Source organism: Mobula hypostoma, chromosome 4, assembly GCF_963921235.1.
Source record: "Mobula hypostoma chromosome 4, sMobHyp1.1, whole genome shotgun sequence".
In the NCBI taxonomy this organism is placed as follows: Eukaryota; Metazoa; Chordata; class Chondrichthyes; order Myliobatiformes; family Myliobatidae; genus Mobula; species Mobula hypostoma.
This window is the reverse complement of record NC_086100.1, coordinates 202,850,748-202,869,847: the sequence shown is the minus strand read 5'-3', so window position 1 is coordinate 202,869,847 and position 19,100 is coordinate 202,850,748. Positions and strand designations below refer to the sequence as shown.

At 44.7% G+C, this 19,100-nt stretch overlaps 2 protein-coding genes across 2 annotated transcripts in view; both read right to left on the bottom strand.

Annotated features, from left to right (window-relative positions):
* The window catches only part of fbxo41 (F-box protein 41), a 281,022-nt gene that overhangs the window by 252,983 nt on the left and 8,939 nt on the right, over positions 1 to 19,100 (bottom strand). The gene's annotated exons all lie outside the window — the stretch shown is intronic.
* The window catches only part of LOC134346015 (uncharacterized), a 43,744-nt gene continuing 37,353 nt past the window's right edge, over positions 12,710 to 19,100 (bottom strand). The window contains exon 7 of the mRNA XM_063047355.1: positions 12,710 to 12,723. Within this exon, the coding sequence (XP_062903425.1) occupies positions 12,710 to 12,723 (14 nt within the window). The remainder of the gene's footprint in view (positions 12,724 to 19,100) is intronic.

Below are 19,100 nucleotides of genomic sequence, written 5' to 3'. Positions count from 1 at the left end.
TCCAAGGGGACATTACTTTGTGGATCCAGAACTGGTTTGCCCACAGAAGGCAAAGAGTGGTTGTAGACGGGTCATATTCTGCATGGAGGTTAGTGACCAGTGGTCTGCCTTAGGGATCTGTTCTGGGACCCTTACTCTTCGTGACTTTTATAAATGACCTGGATGAGGAAGTGGAGGGATGGATTAGTAAGTTTGCTGATGACACAAAGGTTGGGGGTGTTGTGGATAATGTGGAGGGCTGTCAGAGGTTACAGCGAGACATTGATGGGATGCAAAACAGGGTAGAGAAGTGGCAGATGGAATTCAACCTAGGTAAGTGTGAAGTGGTTCATTTTGGTAGGTCAAATATGATGGCAGAATATAGTATTAATGGTAAGACTCTTGGCAGTGTGGAGGATCAGAGGGATCTTGGGGTCTGAGTCCATAGGATGTTCAAAGCAGCTGCACATGTTGACTCTGTGGTTAAAAAGGCATACGGTGTATTGGCCTTCATCAATCGTGGAATTTAATTTAGGAGCCGAGAGGTAATATTGAAGCTCTATAGGCCGCAGGTCAGACCCCACTTGGAGTACTATACTCAGTTCTGGTCGCCTCACTGCAGGAAGGATGTGGAAACCATAGAAAGGGTGCAGAGGAGATTTACAAGGATGTTGCCTGGATTGGGGAGCATGCCTTATGAGAATAGGTTGAGTGAACCCGGCCTTTTCTTCTTGAAGCAACAGAGGATGAGAGGTGACCTGATCGAAGTGTATAAGATGATGAGAGGCATTGATCACGTAGATAGTCAAAGGCTTTTTCCCAGGGCTGTAATGGTTGCCACAAGAGGACACAGGTTTAAAGTGCTTGGGAGTAGGTACAGAGGAGATGTCAGGGGTAAGTTTTTTTACTCAGAGAGTGGTGAGTGTGTGGAATGGGCTGCCAGCAACGGTGGTGGAGGCGGATACGATAGGGTCTTTTAAGAGACTTTTGGATAGGTACATGAAGCTTAGAAAAATAGAGGGCTATAGGTAAAGCCTAGTAATTTCTAAGGTAGGGACATGTTCGGCACAACTTTGTGGGCCGAAGGGCCTGTATTGTGCTGTAGGTTTTCTATGTTTCTATATTTTTTCAAAACAAATACATGTAACATTGGATAACTTTTCCTCAATAAATAAATAAACAAGTATAATTGTTATTTATTTAATCGGGTTCTCTTGATCTAGTTTAGGGACTTACATGAAGATCTGATCACATTTTAGGTCATATTATGCAGGGATTGTCTACTGAGTCTCTGTGGGTGTAAGTTAGGAACAGGAAGCGGTCAATAACTCTGCTGGGTGTTTATTAATAGACCACCCAATAGTAACAGTGACATCGAGGAGCAGATTGGGAGACAGATTCTGGAAAGGTGTAATAATAACAGGGTTGTCGTGGTGGGAGATTTTAATTTCCCCAATATTGATTGGCATCTCCCTAGAGTGAGGGGTTTAGATGGGGTGGAGTTTGTTAGGTGTGTTCAGAAAGGTTTCCTGACACAATATGTAGATAACCCTACAAGAGGAGAGGCTGTACTTGATCTGGTATTGGGAAATGAACCTGGTCAGGTGTCAGGTCTCTCAGTGGGAGAGCATTTTGGAGATAGTGATCACAATTCTATCTCCTTTACCACAGCATTGGAGAGGGATAGGAACAGACAAGTTTGGAAAGTGTTCAATTGGAGTAAGGGGAAATATGAAGCTATCAGGCAGGAACTTGGAAGCATAAATTGGGAACAGATGTTCTTGGGGAAATGTGTGACAAAAATGTGGCAAATGTTCAGCGTATATTTGCATGGCATTCTGCATAGGTATATACTTTGAAACAGGGCAAGGATGGTAGGGCACAGGAACCATGGTGTACAAAGGCTATTGTAAATCTATTCAAGAAAAGCTTACGAAAGGTTCACAAAACTAGGTAACGATAGAGATCTAGAAGATTATAAGGCTCGCAGGAAGGAGCTTAAGAATGAAATTAGGAGAGCCAGAAGGGGCCATGAGAAGGCCTTGGGGAGCAGGATTAAGGAAAACCGCAAGGCATTCTACAAGTATGTGAAGAGCAAGAGGAGAAGATATGAGAGAATAGGACCAATCAAGTGTGACAGTGGAAAGTGTATATGGAACCGGAGGAGATAGCAGAGGTAGTTAGTTAATACGTTGCTTCAGTATTCATTACTGAAAAGGATCTTGGCGATTGTAGGGATGACTTACAGTGGACTGAAAAGCTAGAGCATATAGACATTAAGAAAGAGGATGTGTGAAGCTTTTGGAAAGCATCAAGTTGGATAAGTCACCGGGACCGGATGAGATGTACCCCAGGCTATTGTGGGAAGCAAGGGAGGAGATTGCTGACCCTCTGGCGATGATATTTGTTTCATCAATGGGGACGGGAGAGGTTCCAGAGGATTGGAGGGTTGCAGATGTTTCCTTATTCAAGAAAGGGAGTAGAGATAGCCCAGGAAATTATAGGCCAGTGAGTCTTAATTCAGTGGTTGGTAAGTTGATGGAGAAGATCCTGAGAGGCAGGGTTTATGCACATTTGGAGAGGCAGAATATGATTGGGAATAGTCAGCATTGCTTTGTCAAAGGCAGGTTGTGCCTTACGAGCCTAATTGAATTTTTTGAGGATGTGACTAAACACATTGATGAAGGAAGAGCAGTAGATGCAGTGTATGTGGATTTCAGCAAGGCATTTGATAAGGTAACCCATACAAGGCTTATTGAGAAAGTAAGGAGGCATGGGATCCAAGGGGACATTGCTTTGTGGATCCAGAATTGGTTTGCCCGCAGAAGGCAAAGAGTGGTTGTAGACAGGTCATATTCTGCATGGAGGTCAGTGACCGGTGGTGTGCCTCAGGGATCTGTTCTGGGACCCCATCTCTTCATGATTTTTTATAATGACATGGATGAGGAAGTGGAGGGATGGGTTAGTAAATTTGCTGATGACACAAAGGTTGAGGGTATTGTGGATAGTGTGGAGGGCTGTCAGGGGTTATATCGGGACCTCGATAGGATGAAAAACTGGGCTGAGAAGTGGCAGATGGAGTTCAACACAGATAAGTGTGAGGTGGTTCATTTTGGTAGGTCAAATATGATGGCAGAATATAGTATTAATGGTAAGACTCTTGGCAGTGTGGAGGATCAGAGGGATCTTGGGGTCCGAGTCCATAGGTTAAGAAGGCATACGGTGCATTGGCCTTCATGAATTGTGGGACTGAGTTAAAGAGCTGAGAGGTAATGTTGCAGCTATATAGGACCCTGGTCAGACTCCATTTGGAGTACTGTGCTCAGTGCTGGTCGCCTCACTACAGGAAGAATGTGGAAACCATAGAAAGGGTGCAGAGGAGATTTAGAAGTATGTTGCCTGGATTGGGGAGCTTGCCTTATGAAAACAGGTTGAGTGAACGCGGCCTTTTCTCCTTGAAGCAACCTGAAGGTTGAAGGTTGAGAGGTGACCTGATAGAGGTGTACAAGATAATGAGAGGCATTGATCGTGTGGATAGTCAGAGGCTTTTTCCCAGGGCTGAAATGACTAACACAAAAGGGCACAGTTTTAAAGTTCTTGGAAGTAGGTTCAGAGGAGATGTCAGGGCTAAGTTTTTTACTCGGAGAGTGGTGAGTGCATGGAATGGGCTGCCAGCGATGGTGGTGGAATCGGATATGATAGGGTCTTTTAAGAGACTCTTGGATGGGTTCATGGAGCTTAGAAAAATAGAGGGATATGGGTAATCCAAGGTAATTTCTAAAGCAAGTACATGTTCGGCACAGCATTGTGGGCCGAAGGGCCTGTATTGCGCTCTAGGTTTTCTGTTTCTGTGTTTCTGTATTAGATCTGTTTCTGAATTGCAGTGCAAGTTGATAGGGTTACTGAGAAGACGTATGGTTAGGAATGCTCCTTGATCAATTGGGCCCTTAACAGGGTCGACAGAAAAACCAGGAAACCTAATGATGAGGAGCAGCCCATCGCTACCACCTGTCTTACTTATATTTTCACAGTTTCTGGAAGGATCACCAGGATCCTGAAGAAATACCAGATTAACGACATCCGTAAGCCCAGACAGAAGCTCAAATCCCAGTTTAGGCAGAAGATAGATAACTTGGGTCTCAGGACAGCGGGCATTTACAGGATTCCGTGAATGTGAAGCAGAGTTTCTTGGCTAGACAGGGTGCACAGTGGGAACTCGCATCAAGGACAGAGGTGGGGAATCAGTTTAGGTTACCCAGAGAAATTGGCAGTAGCAGAACATTGCAACAGCTCAAAACTATGGTGCAACGCCAATGAGGGCTCTGGGTAACCCTGGTAATTTCTAAGGTAAGGGCATGTTTGGCACAACTTTGTGGCCAAAGGGCCTGTATTGTGCGGTAGGTTTTCTATGTTTCTATTCTTGATTGATCAAGGCATGAAAGGATATGGGGAGAAGGCAGGATACTGGGGATGAGAGATAAAATGGATCAGCCATGATGAAATGGAAGAGCAGACTTGATAGACCAAATGGACTAATTCTCCTACACCTTATTGTCTTACGGTCTGAGACCATACCAAAATATTCATTGAGGACCTCCACAACCTCTTCCGACTCCAGGCACGTTTCCTTTTCAATCTCATATCGGACATACCCTTATTCCAGTCATCCTGTTCTTCACATACATGTAGAAAATCTTGGGAGTTTCCTTAATCCTCCTCACCAAGGCTTTCTCATCTCCCCTTCTAGATCTCCAAAGTCCTTTCCTGAGCTCCTTTCTGGATACCTTACAACTCTCAAGAGCCCGTCTGATTGTTGTTTCCAAAACTTTTTATACATGCTCCCTCTACTGCTCTTGACCAGATGTTTCACATCCCTTGACCATCATTGTTCCTTCATCTTCCCATCCTTTTCCTGCCTCAATGGGGCAACCATCAAAGATGTGGGAATTCTGAGACCTCCAGACGCCCGGAGAAACACACCTGTACCAGGTGCACTGAGCCGCAGCTCCATAGAGCATGTATTAAGGAAGTGGAGCTGCAGCTTGAAGACCTTAGGCTCATTCAGGACAATGTGGAAGTGATAGGAGCCACAAGGAGATAGTCACCCTTAGGTTGCAAGAGACAGGTAACTGGGTGACTGTCGAGAGAAGGATGAGAAATTCACAGCCAGTGCAGAGAACCCTTGTGGCAGTTCCCCTCAATAACAGGTATACCACTTTAGATACTGTTGAAGGGGAAGACCTACTGGGTTGGGGGGGGGGTAGGGGGCCACAGAGACCGTATCTCTGGCACTTAGCATGGTGCTGTGGCTCAGAAGAGAAAGGTGGAGAGGACTGCAGCGGTGACAGACAATTCTATAGTCAGAGGAACAGAGACGAGACTCCATGGGTGCAGTAGAGATACCCAGAGGGTACGTTGCCTCGTAGGTGCCAGGGTCAACGTCGGATCGGGTCCATGACATTCTCAAAGGGGAGAGGAGAAACGCAGAAGTCTTGGTGCATATGGCACCAATGACATAGGCAGAGGTGAAGAGGTCCTAAGGAGAGATTTTAGGAAGCTAGGTAGAAAGCTGAAGAACAGGACCACCAGGGTAGCAATCTTTGGATTGCTGCCCATGCCATTCGCAGAGTGGGTAAGAATAGGATGATTTGACAGGTGCAGGAAGCAGGGGTTCAGATTTATGGATCTTTGGAACCTCTTCTGGAGAAGGTACGACCTGTACAAAATGGATGGGTTACGTCTGGACCCAAGGGGAACCAACAACCTTGTGGGCAGGTTTGCTAGAGTTGTTTGGGAGGGTTTAAACAAATTTGGCCGGGGGATGGGAACCGGAATGATCTTGCTGAGGATGAAATCTTGGCTTATAAACAGAGGCAGAGTATAGTGAGACTGCTAGCAAAGAGAGGCTGATGACTGGACAAAACTGTAGGAAGAGTTGCAACGTAGAAGTGGATTTGTATGCACACAGTATATGGAATAATGGAGATGAACTTGTAGAACAGTTACTGATTGGCACGTTTCCTTGTGGGCATCACTCAATCATGGCTGAAAGAAGATTATAGCTGGGAGCTTAATGTCCAAGGATACAGATTGTATCAAACAGACAGACAGGTAAGCAGAGGGGGTGATATGGCTCTGTGGGTAAAAATCATTAGAAAGCGGTGACATATGCAAGGGTAAAAAGACAGTGATGGAAGTTATAAACTGACTGCCAAACAGTAGTAAGAATATGGCCTACAAATTACAAGAGATAGAAATGCATGTCAAAAGGGCAATACTACTATAGTCGTGGGGGATTTCAACAGATTGGAAAAATCAGGTCAGTACTGGATCCCAAGGGGAAAAATTTGTAGAATGCCTACAAGATGGCTTTTCGGAGCAACTCGCAGTTCAGCCCAAAAAGGAATCAGCTATTCTGCATTGGGTGTTATGTAATGAACCAGAGTTAACTCAAAAGTTGACTCAGGGAAAACAATAGGGTAAAGTGATCATAATATGATTGAATTCACCCTAACATATGTCGAAAGACTGGAGCGACTGGGCTTGTATATTCTGGAATTTAGAAAGATGAGAGGGGACCTTATTGAAACATATAAGATTATTAAGGGATTGGACACGCTGGAGGCAGGAAGCATGTTCCCACTGATGGGTGAGTCCAGAACCAGAGGCCACAGTTTAAGAATAAGGGGTAGGGCCATTTAGAACGGAGTTGAGAAAAAACTTTTTCACCCAGAGAGTGGTGGATATGTGGAATGCTCTGCCCCAGAAGGCTGTGGAGGCCAAGTCTCTGGATGCTTTCAAGAAAGAGATGGATAGAGCTCTTAAAGATAGCGGAATCAAAGGTTATGGGGATAAGGCAGGAACTGGATACTGATTGTGGATGATCAGCCATGATCACAGTGAATGGCGGTATTGGCTCGAAGGGCCAAATGGCCTGCTCCTGCACCTATTGTCTATTGAAATTTGAGGAGATGCTAAAGTCAGGTGTGCCGGTATTACAGTGGAGTACAGGGAATTACAGACACATGCGACCACAAGATATAGTAGTCCATTCAGCCCATCGAGTCTGCTTTGCCATTCAATCATGGGCTGATCCAATTCTTCCAGTCATCCCCACTCCCCTGCTTTCACCCCATACCCTTTGATGCCCTGGCTAATCCAGAACCTATCTATCTCTGCCTAAAATACATCCAATGACTTGGCCTCCACAGCCGCTCGTGGCAGTGAATTCCACAGATTTACCACCCTCCAAACAAAGTAATTTCTCCACATCTCAGTTCTAAAAGGACGTCCTTCAATCCTAAAGTCATGCCCTCTTGTCCTAGAATCCCCTACTATGAGAAATAACTTTTCCATATCTAATCTGTTCAGGCCTTTTAACATTTGGAATGTTTCCATGAGATCCCCCCCTCATTCTCCTGAACTACAGGGAATACAGCCCAAGAGCTGCCAGACGTTCCTCATACAGTAACCCTTTCATTCCTGGAATCATTCTCGAAAATCTTCTCTGAACCCTCTCCAATGTCAGTATATCCTTTCTAAAATCAGGAGCCCAAAACTGCACACAGTACACCAAGTGTCGTCTCGTGTGCTTTATAGAGCCTCAACAATACATCCCTGCTCTAAAAATGAACACCAACATTGCACTCACCATCTTCACAACCAACTTAACCTGGAGATTAACCTTTAGGGTATAGAAACATAGAAAAGCTACAGCACAATACAGGCCCTTCGGCCCACAAAGTTGTGCCGAACATGTCCCTACCTTAGAAATTACTAGGATTACCCATAGCCCTCTATTTTTCTAAGCTCCATGTACCTATCCAAAAGTCTCTTAAAAGACCCTATCGTATCCACCTCCACCACCATTGCCGGCAGCCCATTCCACGCACTCACCACCCTCTGAGTAAAAAAAACTTGCCCCTGATATCTCCTCTGTACCTACTCGCAAGTACCTTAAATCTGTGTCCTCTTGTGGCAACCATTTCAGCCCTGGGAAAAAGCCTCTGATTATCCACATGATCAATGCCTCTTATCATCTTATTCACCTCTATCAAGTCACTTCTCATCCTCCGTCGCTCCAAGGAGAAAAGGCTGAGTTCACTCAACCTATTTTCATAAGGCATGCTCCCCAATCCAGGCAACATCTAGCCACTTGACACTAGAATACTACAGCACAGTACAGGCCTTTCGGCCCTCGAAGTTGTGCCAACCCATATAATCCTTTAAAAAAAGTACTAAACCCACACTACCCCGTAACCCTCTATTTTTCTTTCATCCATGTGCCTGTCCAAGAGGCTCTTAAAGACCACTAATGTTTTAGTCTCCACCACCATCCCTGGCAAGTCATTCCAGGTACCCACAACCCTCTGTGTAAAAACCTTACCCCTGATGTCTCCCCTAAATTTCCCTCCCTTAACTTTGTACATATGCCGTCTGGTGTTTGCTATTCGTACCCTGGGAAACAGGTACTGGCTATCCACCCCATCTATGCCTCTCATAATCTTGTAGACCTCTATCGAGTCCCCTCTCATCCTTCTATGCTCCAAAGAGAAAAGTCCCAGCTCTGTAAACCTTGCCTCATAAGAATTGTTTTCCAATCCAGGCAACATCCTGGTAAATCTCCTCTGCACCCTCTCCATAGCTTCCACATCCTTCCTGTAATGAGGTGACCAGAACTGAACACAATATTCTAAGTGTGGTCTCACCAGAGATTTGTAGAGTTGCAACATGACCTCTCTACTCTTGAACTCAATCCCCCTATTAATGAAGCCTAGCATCCCATAGGCCTTCTTAATTATCCTATCAACCTGTGCAGCAACTTTGAGGGATGTATGGATTTGAACCCCGAGGTCCCTCTGTTCATCCACACTCATAAGTAACCGACCATTAACCCTGTACTCAGCCCTCTGGTTTGTCCTTCCAAAATGTATCACCTCACACTTATCCGGATTGAACTCCATCTGCCACTTTTCTGCCCAACTCTACATCCTGTCTATATCCTCTTGTAACTTTCGACAACCTACAGCTCCATCCACAACTCCTCCAATCTTCGTGTCATCCGCAAACTTACTCACTCATCCTTCCGCCTCTTCATCCAGGTCATTTATAAAAATCACAAAGAGCAGGGGTCCCAGGACTGATCCTTGCGGCACTCCACTAGTCACCGACCTCCAGGCAGAATACTTTCCTTCCACTACTACCCTCTGCTTTCTTCCTGTAAGCCAACTTTTTATCCAAACAGCCAAGGTTCCACTGAACCCATGTCTCATGATTTTCTGGATGAGTCTATCGTGTGGGACCTTGTCAAATACCTTGCTAAAATCCATGTGGACCACATCTACCGCCCTACCCTCATCAATTTCTTTTGTTACCTCTTCAAAAAACTCAATTAGGCTCGTGAGGCACGACCTTCCCTTCACAAAGCAATGTTGACTGTCCTTGAGTAGACTGTACTTCTCCAAGTGCTCGTAGATCCTATACTTAAGAATCCTTTCCAATAGTTTGCAGGCCACCGACGTTGAGACTCACTGGTCTATAGTTCCCAGGATTCTCCCTATTACCTTTTTTAAACTAGGGAACTACATTTGCCATTCTCCAATCCTCCATCACCTCCCCTGCAGCCAAAGAGGATTCAAAGATCATAGCTACTGCTCCAGCAATCTCTTCTCTCACTTCCCATAGCAACCTGGGGTATATCACATCCAGCCCTGGGATCTTATCAAACTTGCTGTTTTTAAGAAGATCCAACAATTCTTCTTCCTTAATCTCCACACTGTCCAGCACACAGGCCTGTTCTATTTCGACCTCACCCTGATCAACTTTTCACTTGTGAATACTGAAGCAAAGTATTCATTTAGGACTCCCCAACCTCCTCTGTCTCCAGGCACATGTTGCCTTCTTTATTATTTAGTGGCCCCACCTTCATTCTTGTCATCCTTCTGTTCTTCACATACGCATAGAACGCCTTGGGGTTCTCCTTAATCCCACATGCCAAGGCCTTCTCATGCCCCCTTCGAGCTCTCCTAAGTCCTTTCATAAGCTCCTTCCTGGCTACCCTATATTTCTCATGAACCCCTCCTGCTTCCTGCTTCTTATATCTAACATATACTTCCAGAATCTCTCCCGTCCCCATTGATCATCGCCAGAGGCTCAGCAATCTCCTCCCCTGCCTCCCACAGTAGCCTCGAGTCTCATCCGGTCCCGGCAACTTATCCAACTTGATGCTTTCCAAAAGCTCCAGCACACCCTCTCTTAATATCTACATGCTCAAGATTTTCAGTCTGCTGCAAGTCATCACGACAATCACCAAGATCCTTTTCCATTGTGAATACTAAAGTAAAGTATTCATTAAGTACCTCTGCTATTTCCTCTGGTTCCATACACACCTTCCCACTGTCACACTTGATAAGTCCCATTCTTTCACGTCTTATCCGCTTGCTCTTCACATATTTGTCGAATGCCTTGGGGTTTTCCTTAATCCTGCCCAGCAAGGCCTTCTCATGGCCCCTTCTGGCACTCCTAATTTCCTTTTTAAGCTCCTCCCTGTTAGCCTTGTAATCTTCTAGATCTCTAACATGACCAAGCTCTCTGAACCTTTTGTAAGATTTTCTTTTCTTCTTGACTAGATTTATTACAGCCTTTGTACACCACGGTTCCTGTACCCTACCATAACTTCCCTGTCTCATTGGAATGTACCTGTGCAGAACTCCACACAAATATCCCCTGAATATTTGCCACATTTCTTCCGTACTGTTCCCAGACAACATCTGTTTCCAATTTAAGATTCCAATTTCCTGCCAGATAGCCTCATAATTCCCCTTACTCCAATTAAATGCTTTTCTAACTTGTCTGTTCCTATTTATCTCCAATGCTATTGTAAGGAGATAGAATTTTGATCACTATCTCCAAAATGCTCTCCCACTGAGAGATCTGACACCTGACTAGGTTCACTTCCCAATACCAAATCAAGTACAGCCTCTCCTCTTGTAGGCTTATCTACATATTGTGTCAAGAAACCTTCCTGAACACACCTAACACACTCCACCACATCTAAACCCCTTGCCCTAGGGAGATTCCAACCGATATTTGGGAAAATAAAATCTCCCATCACGACAACTCTGATATTATTACAACTTTCCAGGTTCTGTTTCCCTATCTGCTCCTCGATATCCCTGTTACTATTGGGCAGCCTATAAAAAACACCCAGTAAAGTTATTGACCCCTACCTGTTCCTAACCTCCACCCACAGAGACTCCATAGACAATCCCTCCATGACATCCACCATTTCTGCAGCTGTGACACTATCTCTGATCAACAGTGCCACACCCCACCTCCTTTGCCTCCCTCCCTGTCCTTTCTGAAACATCTAAAACCTGGCACTCCAAGTAACCATTCCTGTCCCTGAGCCATCCAAGTCTCTGTAATGGCCACCACATCCATGCTCTAAGCTCATCTGCTTTGTTCACAATACTCATTGTGTTAAAATAGACACATCTCAAACGGTCCATCTGAGCGCGTCCCTTCTCTATCACCTGCCTATCCTTCCTCCCAAGTCCCTTTGCATCTCTGCATTTTGAATTCTCTCCTCATCTAAATAATAGTCTGCCTGTTTATTTTTTCCACCAAAGTGCATGACGATACACTTTCCAATGTTGTATTTCATTTTCCACTTATTTGCCCATTCCCCTAAACTATCTAAATCTCTCTGCAGGGTCTCTGTTTCCACAACACTACCCGCTCCTCCACCTACCTTTGTATCATTGGCAAATTTAGTCACAAATCCATTAATACTGTAGCTCTAATCATTGACACACATTGTAAAAAGCAGCGGTCCCAACATTGTGGAACTCCACTGGTAACCGGCAGCCAGCCAGAATAGGGTCCCTTTATTCCCACTCTCTGTTTTCTGCCAATGCTCCACCCATGCTAGTAACTTCCCTGTAATTCCATGGGCTCTTATCTTGCTAAGCAGCCTCATGTGTGGCACCTTGTCAAAGGCCTTCTGAAAATCGAAGTACACCACATCTACTGCATCGCCTTTGTCTATCCTGCTTGTAATTTCCACAAAAAATTAGTCAGGCTGGATTTTCCTTTCAGGAAACCAGGCTGGCTTTGGCCTACCTTATCACGTGTCTCCAGGTACTCCGTAGTCTCATCCCTAACAATCGATTCCAACAACTTCCCAACCACTGATGTCAGGCTAACAGGTCTACAGTTTCCTATCTGCTGCCTCTCACCTTTCTTAATTGCGGAGTAACATTTGTAATTTTCCTGTCATCCGGTTCAATGCCAGAATCTATCGAATCTTGAAAGATCACTGTTAATGCCTCCGCAGTCTCTCCAGCTATTTCCTTCAGAACCCGAGGGTGCATTCCATCAGGTCCAGGAGATTTATCCACCCTCAGACCATTAAGCTTCCTGAGCACCTTCTCAGTCATAATTTTCACTGCACATACTTCACTTCCCTGACACTCTTGAATATCCAGTATACTGCAGATGTCTTCCACTGTGAAGACTGATGCAAAGTCCACAATCAGCGCTTTTGCCTTGAGCGGAAAGTTGTTTGCTGTGACATCACTCTCCTAGTTGGTATGTCTCGCTCCTCTCTGCCCTCTCATCTCCATCTGAGAATCTACCAACAATAGTTGTACCATCAGCAAATTTACAGATGGTATTTGAGCTATGCCTAGCCACACAGAGATGGGTATAGACAAAGTAGAACAGTGGGCTAGGCGCACACGCCTGAGGTGCACCAGTGTTGATCATCAGCAAAGAGGAGACATTATCACTAATCCACACAGATTGTGGTGGTCTGGTTAGGAAGTCACAGATCCAATTGCAGAGGGAGATACAGGGTTCCAGGTTCTGTAATTCAGGAATGAGGGTGCTCAATGCTGAGCTATAGTCGATGAACAGAACCCTGACATTGGTGTTTATATTGTCCTGGTCATCTAAGCCCATGTGAAGAGCCATTGAGATTGCATCTGCTGTTGACCTATTGTGGCGATTGGCAAATTGCAGTGGGTCCAGTTCCTTGTTCAGGCACGAGTTCAGTCTACTCATGACCAATCTCTCAAAGCATTTCATCACTGTCGATGTGAGTGCTACTGGGTGCCAGGCATTAATGCAGCTCACATTACCCTTCTTAGGCACTGGTATAATCGTTGCCTTTTTGAAGCAAGTGGGAACTCCCGCCCGTAGCATGAGGGGTTGAAAATGTCCTTGAGTACTCCGGCTAGTTGGTTGACACAAGTTTTCAGAGGCTTGCCAGGTACTCTGTCAGACCCTTCCACCTTGTGAGAGTTCACCCTCTTTTAAGACAGCCTGACATCAGCCTCCGAGACAGCTATCACAAGGTCACTGAGTGCAGCATAGATCTTCACAGGTGCAGTTATATTCTCCCTTTCAAAGCAGGCATAGAAGGCATTGAATTCATCTGGTAGTGAAGCATCACTACCATTCATGCGATTGGGTTTCACTTCGTCAGAAGTAATGTCTCGCAAATCCTACCAGAGTTGTCGTGCATCCGATGTTGCCTCCAACCTCGTTCGAAATTGTCTCTTCACCCTTGAAATAGCTCTCCGCAAGTCATACCTGGTTTTCTGGTACAGGCCTGGGTCACCAGCCCTGAATGCCACAGATCTGGCCTTCAGCAGACGACGTACCTCCTGGTTCATGCACGGCTTTTGGTTTAGGAATGTACAGAATGTACTTTGCAGGCACACACTCATCCACACAGGTTTTAATGAAGTTGGTAACAACTGCAGCATACTCATCCGGATTCAAAGATGAATCCCTGAATACTGTCCAGACCACCGATTCAAAGCAGTCCTGTAGGTGCTCCTGTGCTTCTCTTGTCCAAACCTTCCTGGTCCTCACTGTTGGTGCTGCAGTCTTCAGTCTCTGCCTATACTCAGGGAGTAGAAGTACAGCCAGGTGATCAGACTTCCCAAAGTGAGGACGTGGAATAGCACGGTAGGCATTCTTGATGGTGGTGTAGCAATGGTCCAGTGTGTTGTTTCCTCTGGTATTGTAAGTGATCTGTTGATGGTAATTGCTTAGTGATTTTTTTCAGATTGGCCTGGTTAAAATCCCCCAAAACAATGGTGAAGGTGTTAGGGTGCGCTGTTTCATGCATGTTGATCCCATTGCTCAGATCATCTAAAGCCTGACTGACTTTGACCTGAGGTGGAATGTATACCACTACCAAAATGATCACGGAAATCTCTCGTGGTAGGTAAAATGGACAGCACTGATATATTTGTGCACCAAGAACAGTTGATCATGAGGCATACTCCTCCACCTCTGCTCATGAGACACTCTATAGATCTATACTGATGTTGTACAGTAAATCGGTTGATCTGAATCACTGCATCCAGTATGGAAGGGGTTAACAAGGATTCCGTGAAATAAAGGACACGAGCGGTCCTAATGTCCCTCTGATTCAGCACCCTAAATGTGAGATCATCAATTTTATTCACCAGAGGCTGCACATATGCCACCAAGATAGCATTAACTTCCCTTTCAGCCACAGTTGTCCATCCCCTTTTTCTTCTGAGGGACATATCAATACTGCGCCTTGTGAACTATTCCCAGCCATCTCTGCTCTGCCATCATCCCTGCCAGTATCCTCCTCCAATCCACCTGGGCAAGCTCCTCTCTCATGCCTCTGTAATTCCCTTTATTCCAGCGTGATACTGATACATGTGACTTGTACTTCTCCTTCTCAATCTGCAGTACAAATTCAATCATATTATGATCACTACCTCCTAAGGGTTCCTTTATGTTAACCTCCCTGATAAGCTCTTTGTTATTAAACACCCAATCTAAGATAGCGTTTCCCCGAACAGGCTCAAGCACAAGCTGCTCTAAAAAGCTATCTTGTGGGCATTCAATAAATTCCCTCTCTCGTGATCCAACACCAATCTGATATTCCCAATCCCACTGCATATTGAAATCCCCCATTACAATTGTGTCATTACCATATTACATTTTCCAGCTCCCTTTGCAAACTGAACGCCACACCTTGGCGACTATTTGCAGGCCTATTAACGATTCCCATAATGGTCCTGATGGAATGCACCCCAGGGTACCGAAAGAAATGGCAGAGGTTATAGTTGAGGCTTTGGTGATAATTTACCAAAATTCTCTTGACTCTGGCCAGGTCATGCCACCGATCAAAAAACGATGGAGGCAAAAGGCAGGTGACTATAGACCAGTTAGTTTAACATCTGTAGTTGGGAAAATGCTTGAAGCTATCATTAAAGTAGAAATAGTGGGCATCTGGAAGGAAATGGATCCATCAGGCAGACGCAGCATGGATTCAGCAAAGGCAGGTCCTGTTTGACAAACTTACGGGAGTTCTTTGAGGATATAACAAGCGCAGTGGATAGAGGGGAACAGATGGACGTTATTTACTTGTATTTCCAGATGACTTTCGAAAAGATGCCACATAAAAGACTTATCCATAAGATAAGGATTCATAGAGTTGGGATAATGCAGTACAGGTGTACATTCCTTTATCAAAAATTCTGAAATCCAAGAAGCTCGGAAAACTGAAGTTTTTTTTGCCCATAGCTGACGTCACTCAGGTGTGACGTGGAAGCACTAGCAGAGGCCGCCAGACGTCAGTTGTGGCTCAGCGCTCATACTGGCTACACGTGCATTTGCTGTTCACTGATATTTTGTGTTCACTGTTGACTTTGTGTTTAATTTCACGGTGAAAATGTCAAAAAGAACTGCAGATACCCCTATGGGTAACAATGAGAAAAAGAGAAGGAAGCATCTATCATTATCAGTAACGCAGAAAGTGGAGTTATTGCAGAAGCTTGATCGTGGTGTGTCTGTGCGGCGTCTTACTGAAGAAAATAGTGTCGGAACTACCACTGTGTATGATTTAAATAAACAGAAAGACAAGTTACTGAAGTTTTATAGTGACAGTGACAGTGACGTTCTACATTTATTCCAATAAGTCATTTACCATGTGTTTGATTCGGTTTGTTTGAAGCTGTATATTTTTATGTTTTATTGAATGTTTTTGTTGGAAATAATTTTTTTTCTTGTCATTATTCCCTAAACAATACAGTATAACAACTATTTAGATTGTATTAGGTATTATAAGTAATCTAGAGATGATTTAAAGTATACGGGAGGATGTGCGTAGGTTTGGTGCGCTGCCGGGTCCTAAAGTCCACCACACGGAGACAGGTTAAATAAGGGACTTGAGTTTTCCTTTTTTTTTGTATGGGGGGGGTCTGAAATCCAAAAAATTCTGAATCCCGAAATGCAACTGGCCCCAAGGATTTCGGATAAGGGATTGTGGACCTGTAGCATGGATAATCAATAGAAAGCAGTGCTAGGATACATGGTGTTGGCGATCAATGGTGAGCGGTGTGCTGTCGGGGTCGGTGCTGGGCCCACAACTGTTCACGATATACATTAGCGATCTGAAAGAGGGGACTGAGTGTAGTGTATTTAAGTTTGCTGATGACACTAAATTGAGTGGAAAAGCACATTGTGCAGAGGATAGGGAGAGTCTGCAGAGAGATGTGGATGGGTGACGTGAGCGGGCAAGGGTCACAATGTTGGTAAATGCAAACTCACCCACTTTGGAAGGGAAAATGGAAGATCAGATCATTATTTAAATGGTAAAATAATCTGCAGAGGACTTGGGAGTCTTGTCCATGAATCACAAAAGGTTGGTTTGCAAGAAGACAAATGGGATGTTGGCCTTCGTTGCTCGAGGGATTGAATTGAAGACCAGGGACATTATGCTGCAACTGTACAGGTGAGGTCGCACCTGGAGTACTGCGTGCAGTTCTGGTCTCCTTACTTGAGGAAGGATATACTGGCTCTGGAGACAGCGCAGAGGAGGTTCACCAGGTTGATTCCAGAGATGAAGGGGTTAACCTATGAGGAAAGATTGAGTCGCCTGGGACTATACTCATTTAAATTAAGAATAAGAAGAGATCTTACAGGAACATATAAAATTATGAAAGAGATAGATAAGATAGAGGCAGGATAGTTGTTTCCACTGGTAGGTGAGACTAGAACTGGGGGACATAGCCTCAAGATTCGGGGGAGTAGATTTATGACGGAGATGAGGAGGAACTGCTTTTCCCAGTGAGTGGTGAATCTGTGGAATTCCCTGCCCAATGAAGCAGTGGAGGCTACCTCAGTAAATATATTTAAGACAAGGTGGATAGATTTTTGCATAGTAGGGGAATTAAGGGTTATGGGGAAAAGGGAGGTAGGTAGAGATGAGTCCATGGCCAGATCAGCCAGGATCTTATTGAATGGCAGAGCAGTTTCCACAAGCCAGATGGCCGACTCTTGCTCCCATTTCTTATGTTCTTATGTTTTATTGCCCTTGCAGTTACTTAACTCCACCCACAAAGATTCAACGTTCTCTGATCCTATGTCACCTCTTTCTAAAAACGTAATTCCATCTCTTACCAACAGAGCCACACCACCACCTATGCTTTCCTGCCTGTCCTTTTGATATAAAGTATATCCTTTGATGTTAAGTTCCCAACTATGGCCTTCTTTCATCCACGACCCAGTGACGCCCACAACATCACACCGGCCAATCTCTAATTGTGCCACAAGCTTGTCCGCCTTATTCTAAATACTACGCGCATTTAAATACAGCATCTTCGGTCCTGTATTCTTCACCCTTTTGAATTTTGTTTCTGTGGTACAATTTAACTCTTTGCTCTGTCTGCATTTGTACTCAGTCATTGGCTTGTCCTTCCCTACATTCATGTTACACCCATCATCTACTTGTAAACCTGCTGGCTCATCCTCAGTTCTACCATACTGGCTCCCATCATTCTGTGAAATCTGTTTCATTGGGTCCACTAGTTTCCCAGCTTACTTGCATATTGTGAAGTTCCCAATGATCACTGTAACATTCCTTTCCTTTCGTGCATTTCCTTCTCCTGGTACATTTTGTACCCCACATTTGACTGCCATTCACAATCTTTTTTAGCTTAGTTTCCTTTCCTCTACTGTGTTCCAGTAATAGCTGTAATGTCTCAATCCTGTGTACCTCCCCATCATTTGCCTTACCTGCCAGGCTTCTTGCATTAAATGCAGTTCAGTATACAAGACCTTCCTTAATTCTTCTCTCGTTTCTGCCTCAGCTGTTTACTGGACTTGCTCATTTCAACTCCAATATCTGCCTCAACTTTCTTCATCTGTCAAATGATATTCTCTGGAAGGATTAGCTAATTTAATATACAGAAATTAATTACATTACATCTCTGTGAGGCATAGAACTGGTAGCCAATCAAACCCAATATACTCCCCACTGCTTATCCTATGCTTCTGGCTCACCTGCTACTCACCTCTCCCCGAATGATTCCTATCATCAGTTCCATGTCTTATTTGATTCCAGCACTGGTAGTGCTTGTGTTCCTGCTAAGTCCCCTTCAACAACTGTCTCCCATCTACAAACCTCATTCCTTCTGCATCTCATCTGCCTCGATCACCCGCCTGCTACTGTTTTCCAACTCCACACCACTATCTCACCCCTCACTACCTGCTGCACCCTGCCTCTTTCATCCACCAAATCACCTTGGGCTCCGATCTCACCACACTTCCTCTCCACTCTGTCCTGACGCAGGAATTCAATATCTTTCCCCCTACAGATGCAGTTCCTCCACATAGCAGGGTCTATTACCTCCGTACAATTCGGCTTGACGTTCCATAGCAGGATCCTCTCACCTATCAAACACAGTAATGACTACAACCCACAGTCTCCAGCAGGTTCCACTCAAGCACTGGATCCATAATGGATATACTTAAACTACTCTGCAATAATCCCACCTGCCAACATTTGCAGTAATGCAGCGGGATTCTTTGGTGCAAAGATGTCACTAATGCATCAAGTTATGCTAACACGAAGTGGGTCCAGTAATCACTTCTTCTCAATGCACACTTCAGACAGCGAGTGAGGAAAGCACACTGGGTATATGTTGAAATACCCTCACAGACAAGAAGTGACAGGAACTTTCAGTAGTTCTCGCCAAGCAGACCTTCTAATGGACTATACTGGATTTACGCAAAGACCATTCCCTCATCTAGGGCCATAAGACATCAAATGCTTGAATTAGGCC